Below are 24,388 nucleotides of genomic sequence, written 5' to 3' on the forward strand. Positions count from 1 at the left end.
AGGAAAAATAGAGACTGGAAAACACAGCGCACACAAAGGAATCTGTAAAATAAAGTCTTGACAAGGAATGTGCTTTCTCTAGAGCTTAAACTATAAAAAGCTATAATAGGATTGAATCAGGATCAATTACAATCATCCCTTTCAACTTCTAAATTCCCTCATCAGATAGCTTTAATTACTCCTACTGGGCATGATGTCATTCTGAAATTTGTATTTTCGAGGGCAGGAAAGTTGATCAATACCATAACAACACAGTCACGTGCTTGCAATTTAAGCACCTAGATAAACTTACATGAGCACTAATTGTTATTTCGCAATTCGTCTAAAAGCGTGATGAGATTTGGCTAATACTGTATGCGTGCCTTGCAATCTGCCGCCAAATATCTGGGGTAAGGTAACGGTATTAATGTTCGTTTAATTATCTTCAATCACAGACCTTAAACTATTTTTCAAAAAATTTTCACGAAAAATAATGGCATTCCCTTCGGAAGCTCAGGTTTGATATTTGAGTGCATAATTGCCGAAATCGAAGCTATAAACCTAGTAAGGTATCACTAACGATGACAGGCAATTAATGACAATTAGTATTTGTTCATCAACCTGTTACAGGAAAACAAAGTTTGCCAACTCCTCTTCTGCTGTCCTTGCTCCCTTAACTCCTGCCTCTCTGAAGTGAATTCAGGTTTGAAGTGAAGCACAAATGGGTGGATTATCCAGCTTAAAGAGAAAGTCCCTTCTAGTAAACTGTCCCCCATTTGTTGGCACTCACCACTTTATCTGGGTGCATCACGCCAAATCAAAATGTGATGAGAAACTAACAGCAGTGCGGAAAAGCAGTAAATACTGACCAAGTCCCGGTGCCAGGGCGGCCGCTGTCGCCGGGTCCAGCTGGAAGGGATTGATCATCAACTGCGGGTCGCCGGGGTTTTCCAGCTTCATCCCGGTCAGGCCTATGTTCTGGGCTAGGTAGTACTGATACAGCTCCGCCTCGGCCGGGGCGAGGCCCAGGTGCAGGTTATGCTGGATCTGCTTCATGTTCTGCTGCAGGAGCATCATGTTGTGCATGTGCTTTTCACTGGTCATGTGAATCCGCAGGTTCCGGGCCACGTTGGTTTCGTAATCGCACACCTCACAGCGCCAGGTGGGTTTCTGCTTGGGTTTGGACGGAGAGGGGGTCCCGCAGCCACCGAGGCTAGGGTTGGAGGTCGGGGCCGAGTGGCCGAACACCTGCTCGCCGTTGCCGTTTTGGAGATTCTGCACATTGTTCAGGTGCTTGTCCGACTGCATATGAATACTGAGGTTGCCTTTGGTAGTGGTAGAGTAGTTACAAACCTCACAGCGGAAGGGTTTATAGCCACACGTGTAACTCTCGCCCCGGGCGAGCCTGGGGTGAGGCTGTCCAGTCTTACAATAAACACAGGAGCCGCCCGGCTCGGGGTGTTTCTCCTTCATGTGGGCCTCCAGGGTCTGCTGATACTTGTAGTGCCAGTTACATTTGGGACATTTCAGGGTTTTGCATGAGTTCCTTGAGTGCATCATAGTCATATGACCCCCAAGAGACCTCGAGGACCCCAAAACCGTGTCGCACTTGGGACACTCGATGCCACTGCCCGGTGAGCCGTCCCCGCCGGGCCCCGGGGTGCTGGGGGCGCTCGGGGTGAAGCCGTGCTGGTGCAGAGCGGCCGCGCCGTCTTCGTCCCCCCGGGCCGTCTCACTTGCGTGAGCAGCCGTGGCACCGTCTTGGCTGGCACTCGCTTCCGCCAAGTCCTTGCCACTGATGCCGTAGCCGGTGGCGACACCGCCCCCGGCCCTGACGGCGGAAGCCTGCTTTTTCTTTTCTGGGTCGTCAGAAACAGTGGCCGAGGAGGACGAGGGGCCCTTTTCAATGAATTTTAGCACACTGGATGATAAAGGAGAAATGCTTTGGTTTAAGAGAGGGAAATCTTTGTTACCAATACTATCGGTGAGTTCACCTAATGCTTCCTCGTCGTCAAGTTCATTGGAGTACGCATCCTCTTCGTCCTCATCTCCCGCCTCGGTGGGCTCGCTCTTGACCGGGCACCCCCCGTTAGGGTGCAAAGTGTTGCTCTCTTTTGGCCTTTCACAGTTGTTGTTCTCTTGGTCTTTGCTCTCTGACGTCTTGCTAGACTCAGACGATGAGTGGCTGAGGGAGATGGAGGTAATCGGGGTGTTCACTACTAAACTAGACAGCCCCCCCAGAGTGACTTCAGCCTTTGGCATTTGGGTGATCCCCAGCGGCTGCTCTGCTGAGCCGGGGGTGTTCGCGCTCCCCTTCAAGAAGGCAAAGTCAGCCGGCAAAGAGTCACCATTTTCAACATGAAAAGCGCTCCATAAACCGCGGAAGGTTGGGTCGGGTCCTATGAGGTTTGTAGTAGAAAAATGGGGATAAACAGAAGTGGATTTTTTTGGTTCCAGAAAGCTTATAAGAGGTTCTTTGTCTTTGCCGATCCCCTGTATTATGGCGGAGACGCATTTGTTACCGAGGAGCTTCTGTTCCTCCTCGTTAAGGGTCATCCGATGATCATGCACAGCATGGGTTACGAATGACCTGATATAACCGAAAGACAACTTGCACAAGAAACACATTAAAACAGGTTTCCTTTTCCCATCGCTAACACAACCATCGAATTTGGACAAGTCCACATTGTTGGGGACATCTTTGGACACACAGGAGTTTTTGGCTGAGCCATCACTGGTTAGATAGTCTTTCTCTCTCTTGTGTCGGAGATCATAGACACGGAAACTGTGCAACACAGGACCAACTCCTGCTAGTGCTGAGGTATTTGGGAAAGCCTGATCGGCCGTAAATGGTTTCCCGAGGGATGAAGCGATATGAAAAGTGTTGATGATCTGTGGGTAGAACGACAGAGGTGCAGAAGCAGAATGATCACTCTTCTCTCCAGCCGACGCCAGGGAGTCCAGAAACATCGCTGTAGAAAAGAGTTTGCTATTTGCCCCAGTCTGTGCATTCTGCCCACTTTCTTTGGAGTCCTCAATTATATAAGCTGACCCATCAGGCTGGTAAACGATCTCCCCGGTTAGATTTTCCACGTCACTGTCCTCTAACTCGCTGATCTCGCTCTCGTTGTCATCCTTCAGGGCCGGAAGGCGGGCATTCGGGCAGTGGTGTTCCATGTATTTCTGTAAACTGGGAAAAGAAGTAGCACATTCGTTGCACGGTATCTCCTTGGCTGAGGTAACCTGAGTGGCAGCTGCATTCTCGACGCTGAAACCCAGCAAGACTTCACTTTTGCACTCATCGGTTTTCAGGTTGTCATCTGTGGAGCTGTTTTCCCTGTCAGGCTCCATCCCTGCAACTTTCTCTGGCACCTCATTATCAAGTTGTGCCGTTCCACATAGCTTTGATGTGCTCTGCCCATTTTCCTGCCTTGAGATAGGAGGGGAGTCACAGGTTTCCATGGCAATTGCTACATGGGGATCTCATTTCATCCAGCCTGTCAGGGACCTGGATAAAAAATAAGGTGAGAGGAGCCATTTTTATTAAATAACGACACAGCTCACTAATAGCCCATCACTAATTTACAGCTGCTGTAAACTCATACTATCTAAAAAGGTGAGGGGAAAAACTTAAAACCAGCATACCTATCTATCACAGACAGACTTTGTATAAATGTAGCAAAATAATGTAGATAGCTATCACAGGCATGCCTAGACATCCAAAGTGTTTTTGAAATCACTATGAGCATTCATCACAAATCTAAAATTCATATCAGTAAGCCATATTTTCTTTTCATTCCTGTTTTCTGAAAACGGAGAGAACATACGTAAAAGCTTTAACACCCCCTTTAATAGAAATCTAAATGGCTTTCATAGATGATAGCAGGAATAAAAGGACAACACAAATAACTTGTAATTTTTTAAATTTACCTTTTACTTTATCAGGCAGTGACTAGAAGGGGGGATGCACGTGGGAGGGAGACCAACAATAAAGGAGCCTTAAAATGAGAAATATTACAGTCACAGGCAGCACGAACCAAACTCTTCTCTGGTTTTCATTTTGCCGGTAAATCAGCTTACTACAAATCTTCCTTGTGCAAAAGCTCTCAGCAGGTATCTGGCTGGCTCTGATTAAGCACCAATCACAATTCTTCCCCACACTTCAGTCACCTCAATAGGCACCAGAACAGAAATTAATATTTACTGCAACCAGTCCTATCATCCTAGGGGACAAATCGTATTCACTTTTTTTTTTTTTTTTCCACTGCAATACGTAATGAACACCATTCCAAATACCATTTTGATGTTATCAATCCTGGTGAGTTGCCCATCTCTCAACCGCTGCCTCAATCAACATCTCCTTTGGCTTAACAAATCATACCCAGGCACTACTGATGAAAATACTTCAATCTTTTTTTTTTTTTTTTTAGCTTTCTCCAGGCAAGCATCTTAGGCCATAAACTCCCTTTGTTGAGAATAAGATGCACTCTGCAAAGCCATATCAGTTTCTGGTAGCATGGCAAGGTACCAGGGGAAAGTTGGGCATAAGTTGGTAATAATGCGTTCCCCTTCTGTGTGTGAATATGTATGTGTGTGCCCACTTGTGTGTGTACCTGCAAACCTCAGCTACTGGAAGAGCAGCTTAATTAGGGCTTAAGCTTCTCTGAGTCCCTGCAGATCTCTCCATTTGCAGAATGATTCCACTATACACGAGAGCTGAGTGGTCTCAAACTTTAGTGCTTGTTTTCATTCTGTGACCCAGGCACCATCTTGATTTTATGAAACAGGTAATCCATCTTCTTTCAAATCTCCAAACAGAAGGGACTCAGAACTTCAAAGCAAAAAGCAAAAAAGAAAGTATCAACACTTTCTCGCACGCTGACAATTTCTGAAACAAGGAAGGTTGACGCGGCTATACTGCATTACGTGTTCTATTGGGGACCTGGCTATACTGCATTATGTATATTGGAGAGGATGGACATGCGATGACTCACCCTGGATGCCCCTCCCACCTCTACATTCTATTGTGTAGACTTCACAGTGGCAGAGAGCTAAGAAGAAAAACATAACTCTGGACTCATCAATATTACTAGGCATTTTAGAAATTCCTTTTCAAAAGTTCTTCTATAAGAAAGACATCTTTGAAGGTCACTGGCATATTAAGTATGAAGAATAACTTCTTCATACTCTCTTTACTGTAATCAAATTTCATCTTAGCTAAATCAGAGAGGAAGTCATCAGTTTCAAATACATCAAAAGATCTGCATGGATTGATAATAAAATCAAAATTCGTTTTGGTATCTAAGATGGTTAAAATGACATTCTAATTGCTCACAAATCAAACATCACAAAGCTTAGTGTGTAATTTTAATCATTGAAGAGCTCCAGGTTAATTATCCTCACGGCATGCATGCAGCTTTTAAAACTCTCTGAAATAATCTGATAAACCCCCAAAAGCGTGAAAACCTAATAATTTTCTAATTAGTCCACAAACATTAATGTTTACCTTTGCATTTACCAAATCTGTACAAGGTATACATACTGAAGGCAGCCAAAATGTCTAAAATAGAATCCCTTGATGGACTAAAAGATATGAGGAAGACAGGAAGAAACTGGAGAGTTGGAGTGGAAGCAAGGTGGTAAATAATACTAAATTAATGATCCTAGATTAAAATGTAAAGTTCCAGGACCCAAAGTAGTTATTTTTTTTCTTTCCTATGATGACTTCGGCAGATATGTGGAAGAAAATTCACCTTAATTACAAGAGTGAGGAAAGTTCTCAAACACTTTACAGCTTCGTAAAGAAGCTTCTGAGCTATTTTTATTATTTGAATTCTCTTTTACCTCCACGCCTACAACAGTTCTCAGCCTACAAAAACACTTACTAGAATTATTACACACATGCTGAATGCTCCCCAAATGAGTTATACGTAATGTGCAGTTAATAATTTTGGCCAGATGCCGAATGGATTCTGCAATATTTCTCTATATGAAATACTGCAGAGTCCATTCATGGACTCATGTCAATATTTCTCTATATGAAGTAGATCCTCTCTTTTTATTTTATCTTAACAGAGCCAGAAGTAACTTTCAAAAATGTAACGACATTATTGCTGTGTGAAAAAAAAATTATGAAAACTATACTACAGTGTCCATCACAGATCACGGCAATGTGGCAGGATATATTTTGTTACAATACTCCCACATAACTTTACACAAAATTGCCTATCAAGTTCTTCTCACAAGCTACACATTAATCAGAAACTAAGTCAAATACATAGTAAGTCTTCTCTGCAATTAAATTTACATTTAATTCCAAAAGCAACAGTAACAAAACTATCTGAACTGATAGAGCTAGTAATAGATTTACCTGATTTTTAAATTTGTAGCCATAGACTATGACCATGGCAGTGTTTACCAGCATGTTTGGATGGAATCGCTTTAGTTTGTGCGGTTAAAGTTATTTAGATCAATATGTACCGTGACACTGAATATGATGCTAAGTGATTTCACTGTCACCAGTGTCAGACAAGATCTTTCTTTTATCAACGTGTCCCACTTAGGAAATTTACACTAAAGTTTATAAGTCCCAGTTAAAAGACCACAAAGACAACCATTTAACTTAAACCACAGAATTCATTCCAAAATGACTGCATAACAAGTAAACTCACTGTAAAGGTTGCTTCACCGTTTAAGCTGCTTTCTATTTAGTCTTCACCAATTTCTATTCTCTACTGCCATACATTCTATTTAAAAAAAAATCACCAAAGTCCTCAAGAAATCTCAAAGAGAAAACCTAACATAATTTTAATGCTAAATTCAGAACAATACATACCTGCTGGTCTGCTTAGAATACATGTACACAGTTTTGGGTATTCTCAGTAATTCACAAGATCAGTGACTTTGATCATGTAAATCCCTTTTTCGGAACTAATGGACAACATGCAGAAAAGAACTTTTATTGCTTGTTCTGCCTTGCTTTCGTCCTGCAGTCACTGCTGCCTAAACTCTTCTCTGCTAAATGACCAAACCCACCTACCAGGAGGCTGGCTAATGAAAGGGGGTGCTTTCTGAACAACAGAAGAATTCCTTTGCATTCAGAAAGCAGAGTTCCCATTAGAACCCAAAATCAGGCCAGTTTTACCTCTGTTTTTTAATTGAGATTGTCCCAGCCCTCCTCTGTAGCACAGTGAGACAGTGTTTGTGAAATGATTAAAAAGAACGTGATCTGATCAAGAGGACAGAATAATGGGAAAGGAATGCTAGGTTAGCCACTCTGCTAAGTGCTGGGAAAGAAGACCACTGTGCCCATTTGCCTATTGTTTTTATTCTCATCTGCTCTTTAGCCAACTCATAACACTTTGAGTTGCAATTCCATTTTAAACGGGTTAAAAGTTGTCCACTTACAAGGGAATATGATAACAAGTTACAAATCCTAAATATATATATATATATATGTATATATATAGAAGATAAATAAAAATCCTTGAATTATATCAAGTTTCCAAAAGGTCGTCACTGTCTCTGCTGTGGCCTTTTCCCCATCCCAAATCCTCTATCAATATGTCATAGTGAGTTAGGCAAAGACAAAAGAGAGGCGCAGTGTGAAAACGGCACATATATCTAATCCTGACAAAGCAATGAATAGACCTTCACAAGTATAATTATACTTGTTTATTTGTTGCCACGTACAGAGAACTGATGAAAAAAATCCATCAAAGTGGTATTATGCAGACACCAAGAGCTTCTTTTCTTCGGTTGCTAAAGCCACATTGAAGCTTAAATTCCTTATTGTTAAATTCAGAAGAAAGAAAAAAAAAAAAGATTTTTTGGCTGGACTGTTTTTTTCTTTGCATCATTTGCTGACAGATCTTTTGTGTCCTAGGCTGTACTAGCTCACACTGCTACCTCATTTTTACCCATGCTGGAATTCATAATTACAAACTACTGTACAGAAGCTTTTAGAAGGGTGTGGTGTGCTGACCAAGACGAGAGAGTAGTGAAATCTGGCTTTTGATGTATATCAAAACACAGGTAAAGTACCTGTGTAGAAGTACCAGTTACGTCAGAATACATATTTGATCTCAGTCTTTTAAGTTGGTTGCTGGTGGTTTTCTTTACTCAGCTTTCTCTGCAGTTTGCTTATTTTAGTATATGTTTAGTATCCCATTAAAGATCGCATAACTTCTTCCCCAGTGCAGTATTAAAAACGTTAGCAATAAAGAAGGCAAATACAAGGATGTCAAAGGATTGAAAATATTGAGTAAAAGGATTTCAAACCAAAGTATTAAGGGACCATTATGTTCCAATAGACACTAAATTACGTAACTTAACAAAAGCACATTTTTACAGATGGGGGCGGGGCAAATAAGCTTTTTTTTTCTCTTGCAGGATAGAAATATATCAAAGTAAAAGCAATCTGCATAGTTAATGTTTGTGAGCTTTACAATTTAAAACAGAAAAGCTGTAATTTTTCTTTGCTGGCAATCTGGAAACACTCTGGAGTTAATTACAGCTGATTCGGAGTGAACCACACAAACAAAGACCAGTCTATGTCCAGACAATTATACTGCATTAACCAGCTTAGAGCTTCCTGCTGATGTTTCAGGGGTCTTCTGTTACACCCTTCTACCTTCCCAGCACGAGAGAAAATGCTTCTGCAAGAAGGAATTAATGAACAGAGCTGCAAAAGAATGTGTGACGACCTCTCCTGACACGGCAAAAACTTTCCACCCATGTCACGACAAAGGGGAGAAGGTAATTAAGTTTGAATAGAAGGATGTAACCAAATATAGTAAGCACCTAAACCAAGCACATTTTTAAAACGGGAAAGTTGACAAAGACAAACATGAGTGTGTAAGTCAATGAAGTCATTTTCCCCTGTTTACCTCTCATTTTTCTCATTAAAACCTAAATTAGCTATTCAGTGAAGATTTATTTCCTTCTCATAATCAGGACCCTTATAATCGATGCTTCTGCCTCTAGTTTTTTCTTCCTCTTCCTCTCCCTCTCTTTCCAGCCTCATTTTCCCTCATTCTCTCTCTCTCGTCTCTAAACCTCCATGGACTTTAAATGACAATTACATGTCATTAAACACATGTGTTGGAGAACTAAAGAGGAAAAGTACTCTTTGCCAATGGGTCCGATAGTTCTTAATTTGATTAGTTGTGGGAAATAGGAATTTTACTCAGTTTTCTTCGCAACTTTAATCAAACTCCAGCTACTTTCCTTAGAGAGAAATCAATAATCTCTCCTTAACCAAATTACACCAATATGACTCATTTTATTTGTTTGCTTCAGGAAAATTTCATAATCAGTGAGCAAAATGGACCTAATACTTTAGCTATCCTCTGTAAACAAACTTTGGTCCTTTTAACCAATCTAACTGATTTCTAATTTTCTTATTCATTCTAATTGAAAATGAATAGTTTGCATTGGTGTGAGAAAGGACATGAACTGTAATTATGTTCAGTGCCTCTCTCTGATTCTTTCTTTGATACTGTTTTGTCAGTATTCCAGCTGACATTGGGGCTTTGTAGTGATTGCTTCATTAAAGGGTAAGGATGTCCTAATCAGCTAAAGCATTACTAGAAAGCTGTTGTTTGCCAATACTGTGAGAATATACCAACCTTTTTTTTTTTTTTTTTGCTTTTGCTTTCTTTATAGAAGAAAAAGGTACCTCTGGATGCCATTACCCAGCCATACTTAAGTATTAATCATCCTCCCTTTGTCTCATCTATGCAAAGTAGCATTAGAGTTAGATGACTCTATGATCCTTTTAATTTTTTTCCCTAAATAAATATTAATCTACAAATCAATTAGTTGGTGCTATATTAAAACACATATAAATATACTCTCTGGAAATACTAAAAGGTTGTGTAAACTACCCTCATTTTACAAAGCATCTCAATGACGGACAGAATCATTTTCCCTTCTCAGACCCCTCTCCCTCAATCCCTACTATATTTGAAATTTCAAGTAAATAAAACTTTGAAATAGAAAGTCTAAACATGGAAACCTTTAGTTTTCCTTGGAAAAGCATGTACTGAATTAATCATTTTTAAAATTTATAAATCATATTTGCCATGTTTTTTATATGATTTCTAGTCTTTAAAACATAATTGACTAATCTCTCTGGCATACACCCAGTTTGAGTGTTTAGTTGATAATGCTTTTAAGTTGTCACATAGGAACATTTAAAAAATTCATCTTAATTGGTTTCATCAAGGTAAATATAACTATAGAATATTGGGCTTCAGGAACGGATTTACCAGACTAGTGAAAACCATTTCACACATACATTTTTCTCATATACAATGTGAAGACAATATATCCTAACATATACATGCATTTTTTTCTTCTTTGTCTATTAATATATAAAATTCATTATTGAAATACTGACAACTAAATATTTAAATGAGGAAATAATTGTATAATTATTTGTATTTCATGAGTCCCACAATATGATCTCATAACCAATATAGCATAAGCATAGTAGTATAAGTATATTATTATTATTTTTTTTGAAAAATGTCATTCCTTGCAGGCTAAACCTACCATAATTATCTTCATAAAATTAATCACAGGTCAGGTATTCCAGCAAACAATCCTATTCCCAGGGCAATGATTTCAAACAATTCAAAATAGTTTTAATGAAGAAAGTTATATGTATAATTTCTTAAATCACTACCAAGTGCCCTCTTACTATCCAAGACTCTTAGTCTATCAAATGCAAGTCTCTTTTTATATCCCATGTAGATATTTTAAATTATTTTATATTAGAAACCTAAGTGGACTAACATAGAGACTAACATAGAGAACCTAAGTGCAATGAAATGTTTCTTCTGGATGAAATGTTGGCAAATTTATGTTTGATCACTCAGATTTGTTGGTTATTTTATTTCTATTATGAAGAGCCTCTTGTTTGCTTTTTGTGTATGTGTGTGGTTTGTTTGTTTGTTTGTTTGGCCTGAAAGTTAATTTGGCTGCTGTCCATAAGTGAAGTGTGCAATTCAGTAATTAACTTTTGTGTTTTAAATGTATGCACGTTAATTAAATTTCATTATAAACAAACAAACGTCAACCATAATTATAAGCTCCTTGGTTTACCCACATATTATCCCTTTTCAAACAAACTTGATGTCAGACAAATTAAAATCAAGCAGCCAGCAATTTTGAGTTGAATTTTACATGATCTGCTGGTAACCTGATTACTTTAACTTCAATATCATTACAGGAAAAGTATTTCAGGAAAAATAATGACAAGAATTCCAACAGGAGACAAGGTTAATTGTATTGATTCAAAAGATGCATGTTCATAGGAACCATGTTGAAGGAATAATGTTATCTCAAATCTACAGTTTCTATTAAAATGAAGTTGTCCAGCATGAAAGAGGCAATTAAGATTAGTGTCTGCAGAACTAGAGATACTAAACTAACTAACTAATTATCTGGGCCCAATTATCTTATACTTTAAGTAGCAAAATATCAGTGTGGAGCAACTACAAGGCATAAGGTTTGCAGGTTTATTTACTGACTGGTGTATCTATTAGGACCAAGAACAAGTGGAGCTGTCAGGACATAATGAAGGTAAATGATTAGTTAGCACCAAGCCTGAACTCTTCTTCAATGCAATAAGAGTTAATTAAAGTTTACCACCAAACATCAACCAAAGAAGGATGTTGATCAGGTTTCAGCATTAAGTGCAAACAGACAATAGTTGGCAGCAATTAGTGCAGCTATCAAATGACATGCAATGATAATTATACATTTAAAACTGCTAAAGAGCTGGGGGAAAAAAAAAAAACTAATCAGCCTCTTTGACGACAAATACTCAAAGGGCAGGAAACAGGTATCAGATTATTTCACTTTAACACTGTAAATCAATAGAATTAAGCAAGAAAAGGCTGTATGAGTACATTATCTGAAAGAGAACAGTTCGCTGGATCCAAAATGAAATAAATCTGCTAGTACTGGTCTCTCAAAGATAAGAACTTCTGGAGCTAAAGAAAATCAGTTACTTTTCAATTAAAGTTTCAGAGTGAAGTCTGTGTAAAGAAAGTTTAGCTTCTGGGTTTTGTGTAAACCCAACAATGCAACAAGTATTCCAGCATAATTACTGTTATTTAAATTAAGTATTAACTTCCACTCTAAAGGTACTGTCAAAAGTGCTTTATGCCTGAATATTATCTTTGTGCGCTCGAATACTACCTCCCTGAAACATGTTTAGATGTTAGGGTCAAAATTCTTTTAATACAGCTAAATTTAACACAAAAGCCATGTATACATATTTAGTGTACATTACGGCAGGTCTTCCCTTGATGTCATTCAAATCTACGGCTTCAATCTTCCCGGAATCAATGAGACTGCATACAACACATGCCTGAAAATACTTTTAATAAATCATCTCATTCTTTACCATGGTTTCTGGCCTGCAGCCTAGAGCATGTCTCCAGAAATGTGCCCATCCTCATGACCCCCACCTCTCCATTTTCCCAACTAATTCTGTTATGCTAAGGATTTGTACACGGTGTTGGCTAATCCCAATATTTCCCTGGAGCTAAATCTAAGCCATGGCCGGCTCCCAGCACAAAAATATCTTTCTCCAAAAGCCCTTTCGCCCCCTTCAGCACTCATACACTCATTGGTCCTGACATTTTCACTTCAGCCATGACAAATGAGCTGATGACTCTGATGTGATTGCACGGGAGGATGGCTTTATCTAAAGATATATCATTAACTCTCATCACCATCTCCTAATATGGCTCTTCTGGGTTAATGTGTTGTGAAAATTTGAGGAAATTTTTGTGTAAATATATGCACTTTAAGGAGTAAGAGACCAACTTCATCAAAAGGAGAAAAGGGAAGCCAGAGTGGACAGGATCAGGGAAGGGAAAAAAAAAAAAAAAAAAGACTAGCATTAACTAAATGTTGCTCTGGGGATTTAAGTAACTCGACTCAACCTCTGCCCCAGCAAACCAGCCATCTGACTGTCTCTTAAAGGCCCCTTCTCCTCCAGAGGGGCGGCTGGAGCAGAGCATAATCTGTGAAGTGGCACAAATGAAGCTTCTCAGATAAACACGGCTAATCAATCTGCAAGCCCATTTCTTTGTTTCTACTCCCCTCCCCGTGTAGGACGGATTTTACTCTCGAACCCTTAATTCCCTACGTTACTAAATCTCTCTAAATTCATTTTAATGGAAAAAGGGATTGTCAAAACCCATTTCCTTCCGAGGGCATTGTCTTCTTCAATTAGAAAGGAACAATCTTTTTCTGACCATTATTAAATGTGAAACTCTTCAAGCTTTAAAAAGAGGGGAAAGGGAAACTTTTCCATTTAGCATGAATGTCACAACCTTTAGGTTAAGTTAGAACCCAAGTTCCAGTTACACAGTTCTCCTCATATATACTATGGAGTTTACAGAGTAGATAACTGTTATAACCTCTTCTGTCAATTCATCTGAGAACGCTCAGCCAATCAGAGTCGACTGTAGCATAACAGACCTCGGGAAAGGAGGTCAGGCTTTGAGGTAAAGTGCTATTCACTACTGGACCATGCAAGGAGCTCTTTATTCCTGTTCTTATTGGCATCAGTCCCCCTTACTAGAGCAAGAACAAAGCCAAGTGCTCGTGTGAGCTTTATGAATAAATCAGAGGTGAGCCACTTTAAGTGCTGCCCATGACTTCCTTGTTGACAGTGAGCCCTTAAACAGGCTTCTATGACCAGCAACTTCTGGCAAACCACAATGATTCCTAATCTGCACCTTGTTTCATTTCAAGAACTAAGTGGCCCACCCCATTTTTCCTGCAAGTTTTCACCTTTCAGGCAGTTCTTGTTCTATCTCGAGCAGTTTAGCTTTACAATCCCAGAGCAGTCAGCTGGCTCTACGGTCATCATAGAAATTGTACCAACTGAAAATCTTCCTTTGCTTGGAAAAATTCCACAAATGAAAACATCTCCAGCATAGCAGAAATTATTCTCATATTAATATTATAGAATCTTTGGATATGGGAGGAGCTCGACCAACCAGGTTGAAAAATGTTAAATGATTTGCTGAAGGAGACACACACACGCACACACACACACACACACACACACACACACACACTAGATTCTCATTGGCTGTGTGCCCTGTAGTTGTGTGATATTTCCTGGAAATTTCTCTGAGCTTCAGTTTCCTTATGGGTTAAACCATGGGATTGTGCTATATCCCTTCTGACTTCAACAAGCTATGGTTCTAATACAAAAACCCATTTAGATTGTGCTGGAAGACAGTTTTCCCTATGGAATTTTCCAAGACAGACCCAGATGTTTTTAAGGCCGCATTTTTTTTCAATACCCAGATTTCAAGAGGAGAGGCAGATTCCAGTAGTATAGTAAACTGAAGTGTTTTATTTATGTTTTTAATTAGCAATCAGATTTTTTCATGTATTCATGTATTTATTGAGGATATTTACCAAGGATTTGCCAATATTGTCCATCACTGTAAATACAGGGATTAAACAGACATGGGTGCTGCCCTCATGGAGACTGAAATTTATTTGAGGAGAAATTTAAACAAGCATCATGAAAAATGCTAAGATGTTAATTATTTTCTTCCAATGAAATATATCCTACCCTATCAGTATTCAGTAAATGTTTAGCCTTAAATAAATGTGCTTCAAATGAATGGTTAAGTCCAGGGCCACTTATAAATGACCAGAATGTAGGCAAGGCACACACTTTTATTTTTAAGAAAAACTTGAGCAAAGATTGTGAACTAAATATATATTATAAATGTCAAGCGAAAACCAAACTCAAATCTGGGAAATTACTATCCAAAATGCACTTATATTTTCCATAAAAATATAAAGAATAATTTTAAGTGTGTATCTTACATGTAACACAATGGGAAATTATTATGAATTTAAAAATCAGAAAGAAAAAAACATAACAGAAATAGATTTCAGTTTAGAGGATCGAAAAATTGTGTTTATAAATGTATTAACCCTTATCGTGAATCTTATCACCTTTGAACCTGGGTCATCCTCCTCTGAATAATGCACTCCTATAGAAAGATAAAGGACTGCGATGTCCTCCATGAGATAAGCCAAGAGGAGACTCATAACTTGGCTATAAAATTCCCACAAGAAAGGCTTCCCTGGTGGCGCAGTGGTTGAGAGTCCGCCCGCCAATTCAGGGGACACGGGTTCGTGCCCCGGTCCAGGAAGATCCCACATGCCGTGGAGCAGCTGGGCCTGTGGGCCGTGGCCGCTGAGCCTGCACGTCCGGAGCCTGTGCTCCACAACGGGAGAGGCCACAGCAGTGAGAGGCCTGCGTACCGCAAAAAAAAATTCCCACAAGTAAATTTAAGGGTTTTATAATATTACTGGGTTATTAAGAACTGGATCTTTTCTCTAGGTTGGTATAAATTTTGGTCAGCAGGGTGCCATGTAAACAGTATTTATTCTTCTTTCATGGCATATCAAAATATCATAACATCAAGTATATAAAAAGCTATTGCTATGACATCTAATCCAGTTTGGGGAAAACCTCTAATTCAAAGGCTTTCAAACAGGTAGGGTCAGCTTCAATACTGAAATAAGCTTTGTGGTCTCTTCTATTATTGTATATAATGGACAGTCTGGAATCTTGAGTTCCTATGGATAGACTAAAGTCTGAATTACTTTAAAACTGTTTCTGTTCTAATTTGTTTCTTATAAAAAAGATCCCAGAGATGCATTAAAATCATCTAGAAACCCCTCAAAACCAAACCAACCTGTGATGATGGTGTAGCAAATAATGAGGTGGAGGCGTATCCACCTAGATGTCATCTAGGTATCTGTCAATGAGAAAACATGAGAAGAAGGAGACTACCCTTTGGTCCTACCTCTTAGGCATCCCCCTTGACTAATTCCTATCTCCCTCCCTTGTCAGGGAGAGGGGCATCTCTCTTCAAAAGGTCTATGTAGATTTGCTTTATCAAGTACTCTTCAGTAGAGCATTATATCAAAACCAGCTATTGACAATAAAGAAGAGGGGAATGAAGGATATCGGGCCCTATCCACATTCACTTATTTTAATATGTTCACAACAGTTTAGCCTTAGGTAAGCTCTACAGCAGCTCTGAGACACAAACGAGGAATCTGAGGCTCAAAAAGATTAAATAACTTTGATAAGGTCATCTATAACAAGAATTTAACCCAAGTGTCTTACAGATCTAATAAGATTTCTATTGGTCATTGAGTTGTCAAAAAATTGGAGTAGATTTTCAAATATCTAAGACTTAAGTTAAACAAACTCATTTAAAAAGGAGAAAGGAATCCAAAGTAAACAGAATCAAAAGAATGTCTGGTTTTAAACTAAGTGTCATTCTTTCTCTACACTATGCTCCCTCTAAAACATCACAGCTTTGTCTTTACTTTCCCTCCACAAAATACAAACCTTTCTTCTTCACACTGTGTTCATCGTTATTAAGAATACATTTTAAGTCACTGAGATCATTAGTACTTTTATGAATCGTAGACTCATCTTGACCATTCAAAGTACCTAGCCTAACCTCCTACTTAACGCAAAAACATGCTTCCGGTCACAGTGGTAAGAGGCCATCCAGATTCTACTGGTCTCCTTTCAGTAACAGAGAACTCACGCTCTCAGAGGAGACAACATCACTGTTGGATTACCATTGCACATTTTCCTTTTCTTCTCTTCCCCATTTCCACCACATTTGTATTCATTCACGGAACAAACCCTTTTCTAAGCAGCCAATATAGCTGAGTGGCCATTGGTCCTAGAGCTGGGACAGCTGAGTCCTTGTCCTGACATGTTCCTACCTTGCTGGCTGACTCAACGTTTACTTCTCCAGAATTCAGTATGCCATATTTTAAAATGAGCTGGTTGAGCTGAAGAACTATAAGGAAGTTTCCAGGATTTAGCCCTTTGATAGTTTCCAGTTGTCTTACCACCCTACCTGCTCTTTTTCTGTTGCAATCGTGTTGGCCACTTCTTAGAAAATGAAAGAAATTTAGTCTACAGAGGAACACCACACAGGCTACCCCTATAAACGCATCTAAAGAGGAAAGAGAGACATTAACATGGAAAAAGGGTAGGGGTGGGTGTGTGTGTCTGCATACACACTCCTAGTTTGTATCTATTAAACCAAAGGAGATGACTCACTCTCCATTCATTAGTGGGCTCAGGAAATTTTAAGTATGAATTGCTTTATTGCTAAATGTATGGGGGAAAAGCACTACGAGCTATATATTAGAAAATCTACATGAGTAAAGCCTTTCAGGTTTAATAAAGGTACTTTGGGATATGATTGGGCTTCTTCAATTTATTCTTCCAATCAGGCAAATTTTAAGATTCTTTATAAACTTCCTTCTTAGAAAGTTTTGTTTTGTTATTAACAGTACAACCAGGTGGCGCACACCAGCTCATATGTTTTTGTATTTTAACATTGTTAAAGCTATGGATTTCCTTTCTTCTTTACAGTGAAGGAAAAGAATTTTATGGACAGTTATAAAATGCATATTTTAACCCAAAAGTCGATTTTCCCTGGTTAAAATGATTTAGATCCGAGTAAATGCCTGCAGAACGCTTTCTGTTTTTACAGCTAGAACACGATGGAACCTATAAACTTTGTCCTAGAGGTACGTGCTATAATGTGTACCATTCAAAAATTATCAACTGTGCACTGTCGTCTCCCCAGGACAAGCAAACATTAGAAATGATCAATCATCTAAATATATGATGCTAGTGTGTGAACCCCTGACCCAAATGGCTAAAACACCTACTCAGGACTTGTCTTGGACCATCAGGGCATTATGACACATTAACTAAGTCAAGCTGCCCAAATTCTTAAATTGTATTTGTTTATTTTTTCAATCTCTAGAATGTTAAAGTGGCTAATTATACCAGAGACAAGCTGCTTGCCAAATATGACTTTAGTGTCAAGCCATTTTTAGGTTGTGTGCGTACATTCAAAAGTGCCTCAAAATGGCAAATATTTTAGTTCACTCACAAACCTTGAAAAGAATAGGGGAGTGGGAAGCAGCCATTCCTGGACTGAGGATTGTATGTCAAACGTGAAACCGTATCAAACTTTCAGGGCAACTTGTGAACCTCTGAAACGAGGGAATTAACAGAACATCAAATCCAGCAAGATCACAGGGGGAACAATCCATATACAAGAAAATAATGCCATTGAGCCCTCATTAAAAGACCATTTTGTCCTTAGCCATCAAAGACTGTGAGTGCACTAAGATCTTGGTTATATCATCAGGGATAACTAAAACAAGTGCCAAGAGAAATTGTGCACTTTTAGTTCTCACATGTGTCCATCTGTTCACATATAAACATATATTCTGCTTTCTGTCTGATTCCTAAAAATCTTGATATCAGAATACCCTGGGCTTTTGCCCATTTCCTAAGAATGCAGACATCACATAAGCTACTATTAACCCATGTGTGATCCACTTCCACGGTGGCTGGAAAGCTGCCAGTTACAACACATGGTGCTTGGTTAACAATGTCTTAAAATATAAATGAATTTATTTTTTAAATTAACACATTTTTCTTATGGAAATACCTTAATAAGCCCTGCTTCATGCAAAAGAAGAGCTTCCATGTGGATTTTTTTGTTCTTTTAAGAGTTTTGCAAGCATATCCATAAAGTTAACCAGAAAAGTTTCTGAAACAATCCAGAATTTCTTGACAATTTTTCTAGAGGGCTCTAGTAAAGAATTTTGGTGACTTTATATAACAAAGATCAAACACTTTTCCCTTACAATGTTCTGTACTCAAGAGGCAACCCTTACACTTTAATTTATGTGAAAACACTTCTGATTCCGCAAGTTTCCATGTAACCATCTTAACAGTACTGAATAGCAACTGAACAGTTAAAGTGATGAGGCAAATAGAAGTTCTACAATCTAGTAACAAAACAAGTTAGGTTAATATCTGGCGGAATCTTTCAATCCTGCTCTGGGGTAGCCTTCAATGGCTCATTTGTGGTGACCCCAAACCGGAAAGAGCTTGTTTAAAATGTATACATATAAATAATTATCCACACTGTATTTGATTTACATATGTACAAAAGAACCAATTCCCACCTTTGAAAGTGTCTTAACACTTATGGTATTTTAACTGCCCTAATTATGGTTGAAGAAACATCATTAAGAGCCCTGATCACGTCAACTGATAACCAGTTACAGCCCTAACTAGTGACAAGGGAAAACCCTACTGCAAATGTCTCCAAGAGTACTTAGACACTTCCAAAAAGACTTATCTCTAAGTGAAATACACAATACTCCTACAAAGCAACACGAAGATGAATTAAATCCTAAGGAAATAACTCTGTATCCTCTTCCACCAGCCCCTCCCAGCCCGAAAAGCTGAAAGGCCACTTAAAACACTTAACATTGCCAAAAAATCAGAATACACAACTCTTTCCCAAGTGAAGTGTTCTACCAACTGAGACAACTATTTATAGCCGATAGGGTAGGGGATGGGGGAGGGAGCATCATATATTCCATTATTAACTACATGAGATATCCACACCGTACCACTGGCCTCTTCTGAAATAACTGTTTTTGCCAGCAAAGTGCTGGGAATTCTTGATACCCAATAGTCAATATTTGGCTAGCCTAGCATGTTTCTGAAAACTCTTCTATATACAAACCTCTGTTTATCGTCCTCTAGCCGCACTACTGCCATACATATTACTTCCCAGTGATGATGAAAACTCAGGGCATCTTAGAAAGTTGCTGAAATCTGAGCCCCTGCTTGTTTTCTCAAGTCTTGGACAAACATAACTTTAGAGCGAGCAGAGCATAGGCATAAAGAAAGAGGAGCCTGCATTTTCATCTTCCTTTCATCTCGGTCATTCAGTCAGCCATTCAGAACCCTATTCAACAGAGCTTTTCATTATGCAAAAAAATGCTAATCCTTTTCCGATGCTTTCACACTTGTATAAACCCCCATTCCTTCAACTGAAAAGCAATTATATCAGTTTACCTTTCTGTCAAAAACAGGATTAATATTCCAATAACAGAATTTCCTTTCTTCTCCTATCTTTCAGCTTTAGGAAACTAGAGATTATTAGTAGAGGCATTCTTAGAACAAGAATACATTATTTTAAATATGATTATGTGAACCAATGAGCGGGAAAAGGAGAAGAATCATAGGAAGAAAAAGTCCTTCAGTTACAGCAGAAACTCTTTTCTGTGACACAACTGACCTTTCCTTTGCAGATGCCCAAAGACGCGGAGTCTCACTCTGGTCTATTAATCAGAAACAAATTATGAAAGAATGTAGCTGGACTGGTTGACACTATCCCATCTTGGGAGACTCAGTCACAGCCTAGTAACAATGTCCTCTTCATGGGTAATGAACAGCCATGACAAATGGGGCAGAGAAACTATTTATTTGCATATGTAAATTCTCACACAAGGGAAACATGTACAAACAAGTGTCATTGTAAGGTGGATTAGGCAAACAACGCTTTCTTTTTAGGACATTCTGCAGCCCAGAACATTAGTCAGCACAATTAAACCAGTCTCCATGGAGACTAATGAAATTTCACCATGGTATGAGTTAAATTAGATAGCTAGTTATGTGTTTCCACAATCCAACTTGAAATCCATTATTGTTTCAGAACAATACAGCAATTGTGCCTAGCTGATCTTTGCCAGCTCAACAAGCTTCTAAGTTGACAATTTGCATATGTTAATATAATTAAGCACTAATTACATGAAACTTGTACATATTCACATGCACTTTCCCTGGGCGCTTTTCAGTTTGAACCTTGGCGAAGTCTTTAACCCTTAGAATGGTTTGAGAGGAAAAAAAAAAAAGAAACTCTGCCTGTGGGTACAGCCCCTAGGCAGACACAGAAAGGCTCCTCATTTATAAGCACAAAGCTTAACCTGGCTTCTCATATTTCTAGCAACAATGACAGAAAATATTTTGTGAATGTGCTAGGGACCAGGGATAAGAGAAAAGGGATGGGGGGGTGAGGGGGTGGATTCATCTTTAAAGACTCATAACTAGTATCTTCTCATAGGTAAGTAATAACACTCATTTCAAGAAAAATGTCAAGGAAGAGTTTGCTGTCACTGACATTGTCGAACGTTGGGAGATGAAAATGATTTGACAACAGCAAAAACAGCAAGTAGAAAAGGAAAAAGGAACCAGCAGCACCTAATGAGCTTTACATAAATATATGCAGAGGCAATTAAGCAATGTTAATTACTATGACAGCAGTTAATTGAATATAATTAGATATTTTAAGCCACTGAATAAAGCATAGTTAAGATTAATTTTATTGAGATTAATTGTAAACAAGGATAGATTAACTCTGTGTTTTGACAGGCATAAAAAGTAGTTCTGCAAATGAAGCAGGAGCGTGGCCACCAGTCCAAAAATCATATATTATTTTAATGTCACACCTCAGAATCATCTCCTCAATAAACATGACTTTTCAAACCCAAACAGACAGGAATCTTGAAGAAAAACAAACAGCTTGCAGAGATTAAAGCGCCTTTTGTCCTTTTTCATGTGCATTTCTTTTAACAGACTAAATTAAGCGAGTCTGGTGTACGTGTTTTAGGAAGGAACATTTCACACTGAATGGAAAAAATGTTCTATCACATATGAAATTCGTGCAGCTGCGCGGAACTTGGTCCAGATGGTTTTAGACTATAAAACACCCCCAAATGATAGACAGTAGGCCTTCCCAAGATTATGTGATAAAGTCACAATCTTTTATTTTGACCTCCCAAATTTCTGCTTTGTATTATTTCCCATCAAGTCACATATTTTCTTTTACAAATGTGTTTCTCCAAGAGGGTTAAAGAAACGTTGCGCCTACTAAGTGTTAGAAGTAAATGTTAAGCGAATGGAAGAAGGCCTCTATGAACAGATATCAGCTAAATCACTCAGCCCCAAAATGCAATGATAGCCATGACAACAATGCAAATGACAATACTTGGTTATTACAATGGTTACTAGAAATATTTCTTGGGAAAAATAGTGCTAGATGAAAATCCCTTCCAAATACTTTCACACCAAGCTAATTCATGCATACTCTTTAAGAAAATGAACACAGTCTTCAAGAATGCTGAACAAATCACTAATAAGAAAGGAACTTCAACTGGTTTTGAAATAAATCAATAGGTGATTAACATAATATTTCTAAAGCAGCAGAATGTATGTGTGTGCATATCTCTATATATTACATAAACATATATATTTCCAACATCTCTTAGCTCTTAATCGAACAAGGGCTTTATGCTGTGGAGCCTGGCTCTACATTGCCTCACAACTTCTTTAGGATGCCCTTGGTCTTTATAACAAAAATCCTAAAATGGTCTGTGAAACAAGACTACGACGACAAGCCATTCTGCAGTGAAAGATTTTAAATCATCCAGGCTCTTTTAATAGACTTGAGACTTATTGAGGTAGAAACCATAAAAAATGAAGAAGGGAAATTTAATCCCTGAAATATTGATTTGCACATTAATATCATATAGGCAGAGGGCAATTTGGCTTCGTGGAAATGACACATTGTCGACCCTTGGTGAAGTCAGAGCCAATCTAACTGCTGAACATGTCTGAATCTCAAGAGTTATTAAGGGCTTCCCTTCTTGCCTTTATGACTTTTCTTCAGCCTACCAATGCAATCTTAAATGTATTATCTTTAAGAAATAATTGTAAAACCTCAGGGGTTTTCCAGTTAATGGAAGGGAGGCCAAACCACATCAGATTCTGAAATGCAACATTAAACCCTTGCAATCAACAAAACCACCTCAATTCTCATCCATCCAGTGCAGGATCTAATATTGTTATTAGAGATAATCAAATTTCATTGTGTAAATTTAGGCTCATGGTCAGAATGGAAGCAGTAAATTCTGCAATATTAAACAGCGATTTTCTCAGCCTCCTTTATGTTTTCCTTTGCTGGGACAGCATCTTTTAAAATAATCCAACTAGCTCAAAATTAATGGGCAGATCTGGGCTCATCTGCTAAAAACTGCAAAAGATTACAATAAAGCTGAGCGTGTTTCCTTCATTTTTAACTTTAAGTGGCAACTTTCACTTCCTAGACCCAGAGCCCACTCTCCCTGCCTACCCCACAATTGGGTGCTATTGCTTTGACTTACACAGCTGGTTTACCTGACCTTTCTTTGTTCCTTAGGTACATATCACTTTTCAGATTTATGATATTTCCCCCATATTTCATTGACTCTATCTTCATTGACATAAAAATGAAAACAAATGAGTTGACTTTTCAAAATCCAAAAGCAACCAGCTACTGAATAAATACACAGTGATACTCTCTCCCCAGTTTATGCCATAAATATTAGAACAGTTTTTTTTTTTTAATAGCTGTATAAACCTTATGAGCCCCACACTGAAGCCAGGTGCACGAGGTTAAAACAGCTGGCTAGCCATCTTTTATTTTTGTGTGCCTTCCTGCTGATTGAAACCGCAAACGTTGAAAACTATCAAATATTCCCTTAAGGATTTTTTTCTTTTTTAAGAAGAGGAAGGAAAAAAGAAAACCTTCGTTTTCTTTAATATGCTCCTCCGTGGAGAAGAAAAACTCTAAAACACAATCAGTCACAGAGATTGTGAAATGATCCCAATCCCTCCTTTCTGTTGTATTTAAACCATCCTTTCCAACAACCTCTAGACACAATTGTTTTTATTCTTCAGTTAGAAAAAAAGAGAGAAAAAAGAAAGAAAGAGAGAAAGTCTGAGCTTGCTCTGTCAGTTTTGCCAGTAAATATAAAGTAAAACAAGTGTTGATGGCACCGAGAGTGTTACATACCCGGGCTGTGTTTTTGCATTGCTCTCAATGGAAGCGATCGATGCCCGTGTCACTGTCGCGTCCCAATCGCAGCCAAGTCTCAGCCTTAATCTAAGCAACATCCGAAAAGGCAGCGACAGCCGCAGCCTCTCCCTGACTCTTCCATCCATCCACCCAACTAAAAATATAATACTACATATGAGCTTTAACCACTCCACGTTTATAGGGATCAAGCCACTGAAAATCCAGAACACAATAAAAAAAAAAAAAAAAAAAAAAGCCCTCCTTCTGTCTCTTGTCTCTCTCTCCTCTCTCTTCCTCTCTCTCTCCTCTCTCTCTGTCTCTCCTTTTGCCATCTACATGATCCTTGATTAAACATGCAACAGAGTTAATAAAAAAAAAGGGGGGGAGGACTCAAGGAGAGGAAATGCAACTGTCAGAAATCGGGACCGCCAGATTTCCTGGTGAACCTGCCTCTCTGAGTCAGTGTCAATCCACCATCTTCCGCCAGTGAACTTGTCTTTGGGTTTTTGTTTGGTCTGGGGGGGGTTGTTGTTGTTGTGTGTGTGTGCTTTTTTGGAACGGGGGAGGGGAAAGGCAAGGTGGGGGCTGGCGGT

The 24,388-nt window shown here is 38.8% G+C and overlaps 1 protein-coding gene across 1 annotated transcript in view; it reads right to left on the bottom strand.

The window, feature by feature from the left end:
• The window catches only part of ZFHX4 (zinc finger homeobox 4), a 181,247-nt gene that overhangs the window by 154,821 nt on the left and 2,038 nt on the right, over nucleotides 1–24,388 (bottom strand). Inside the window, exon 2 of the mRNA XM_029223159.1 lies at nucleotides 849–3,487. Within this exon, the coding sequence (XP_029078992.1) occupies nucleotides 849–3,441 (2,593 nt within the window). The 5' untranslated portion in view covers nucleotides 3,442–3,487. The remainder of the gene's footprint in view (nucleotides 1–848; nucleotides 3,488–24,388) is intronic.

The sequence above is a fragment of the Monodon monoceros genome, unplaced genomic scaffold, assembly GCF_005190385.1.
Source record: "Monodon monoceros isolate NGI ecotype Baffin Bay Population unplaced genomic scaffold, NGI_Narwhal_1 Super_Scaffold_14, whole genome shotgun sequence".
Classification (NCBI taxonomy): domain Eukaryota; kingdom Metazoa; phylum Chordata; class Mammalia; order Artiodactyla; family Monodontidae; genus Monodon; species Monodon monoceros.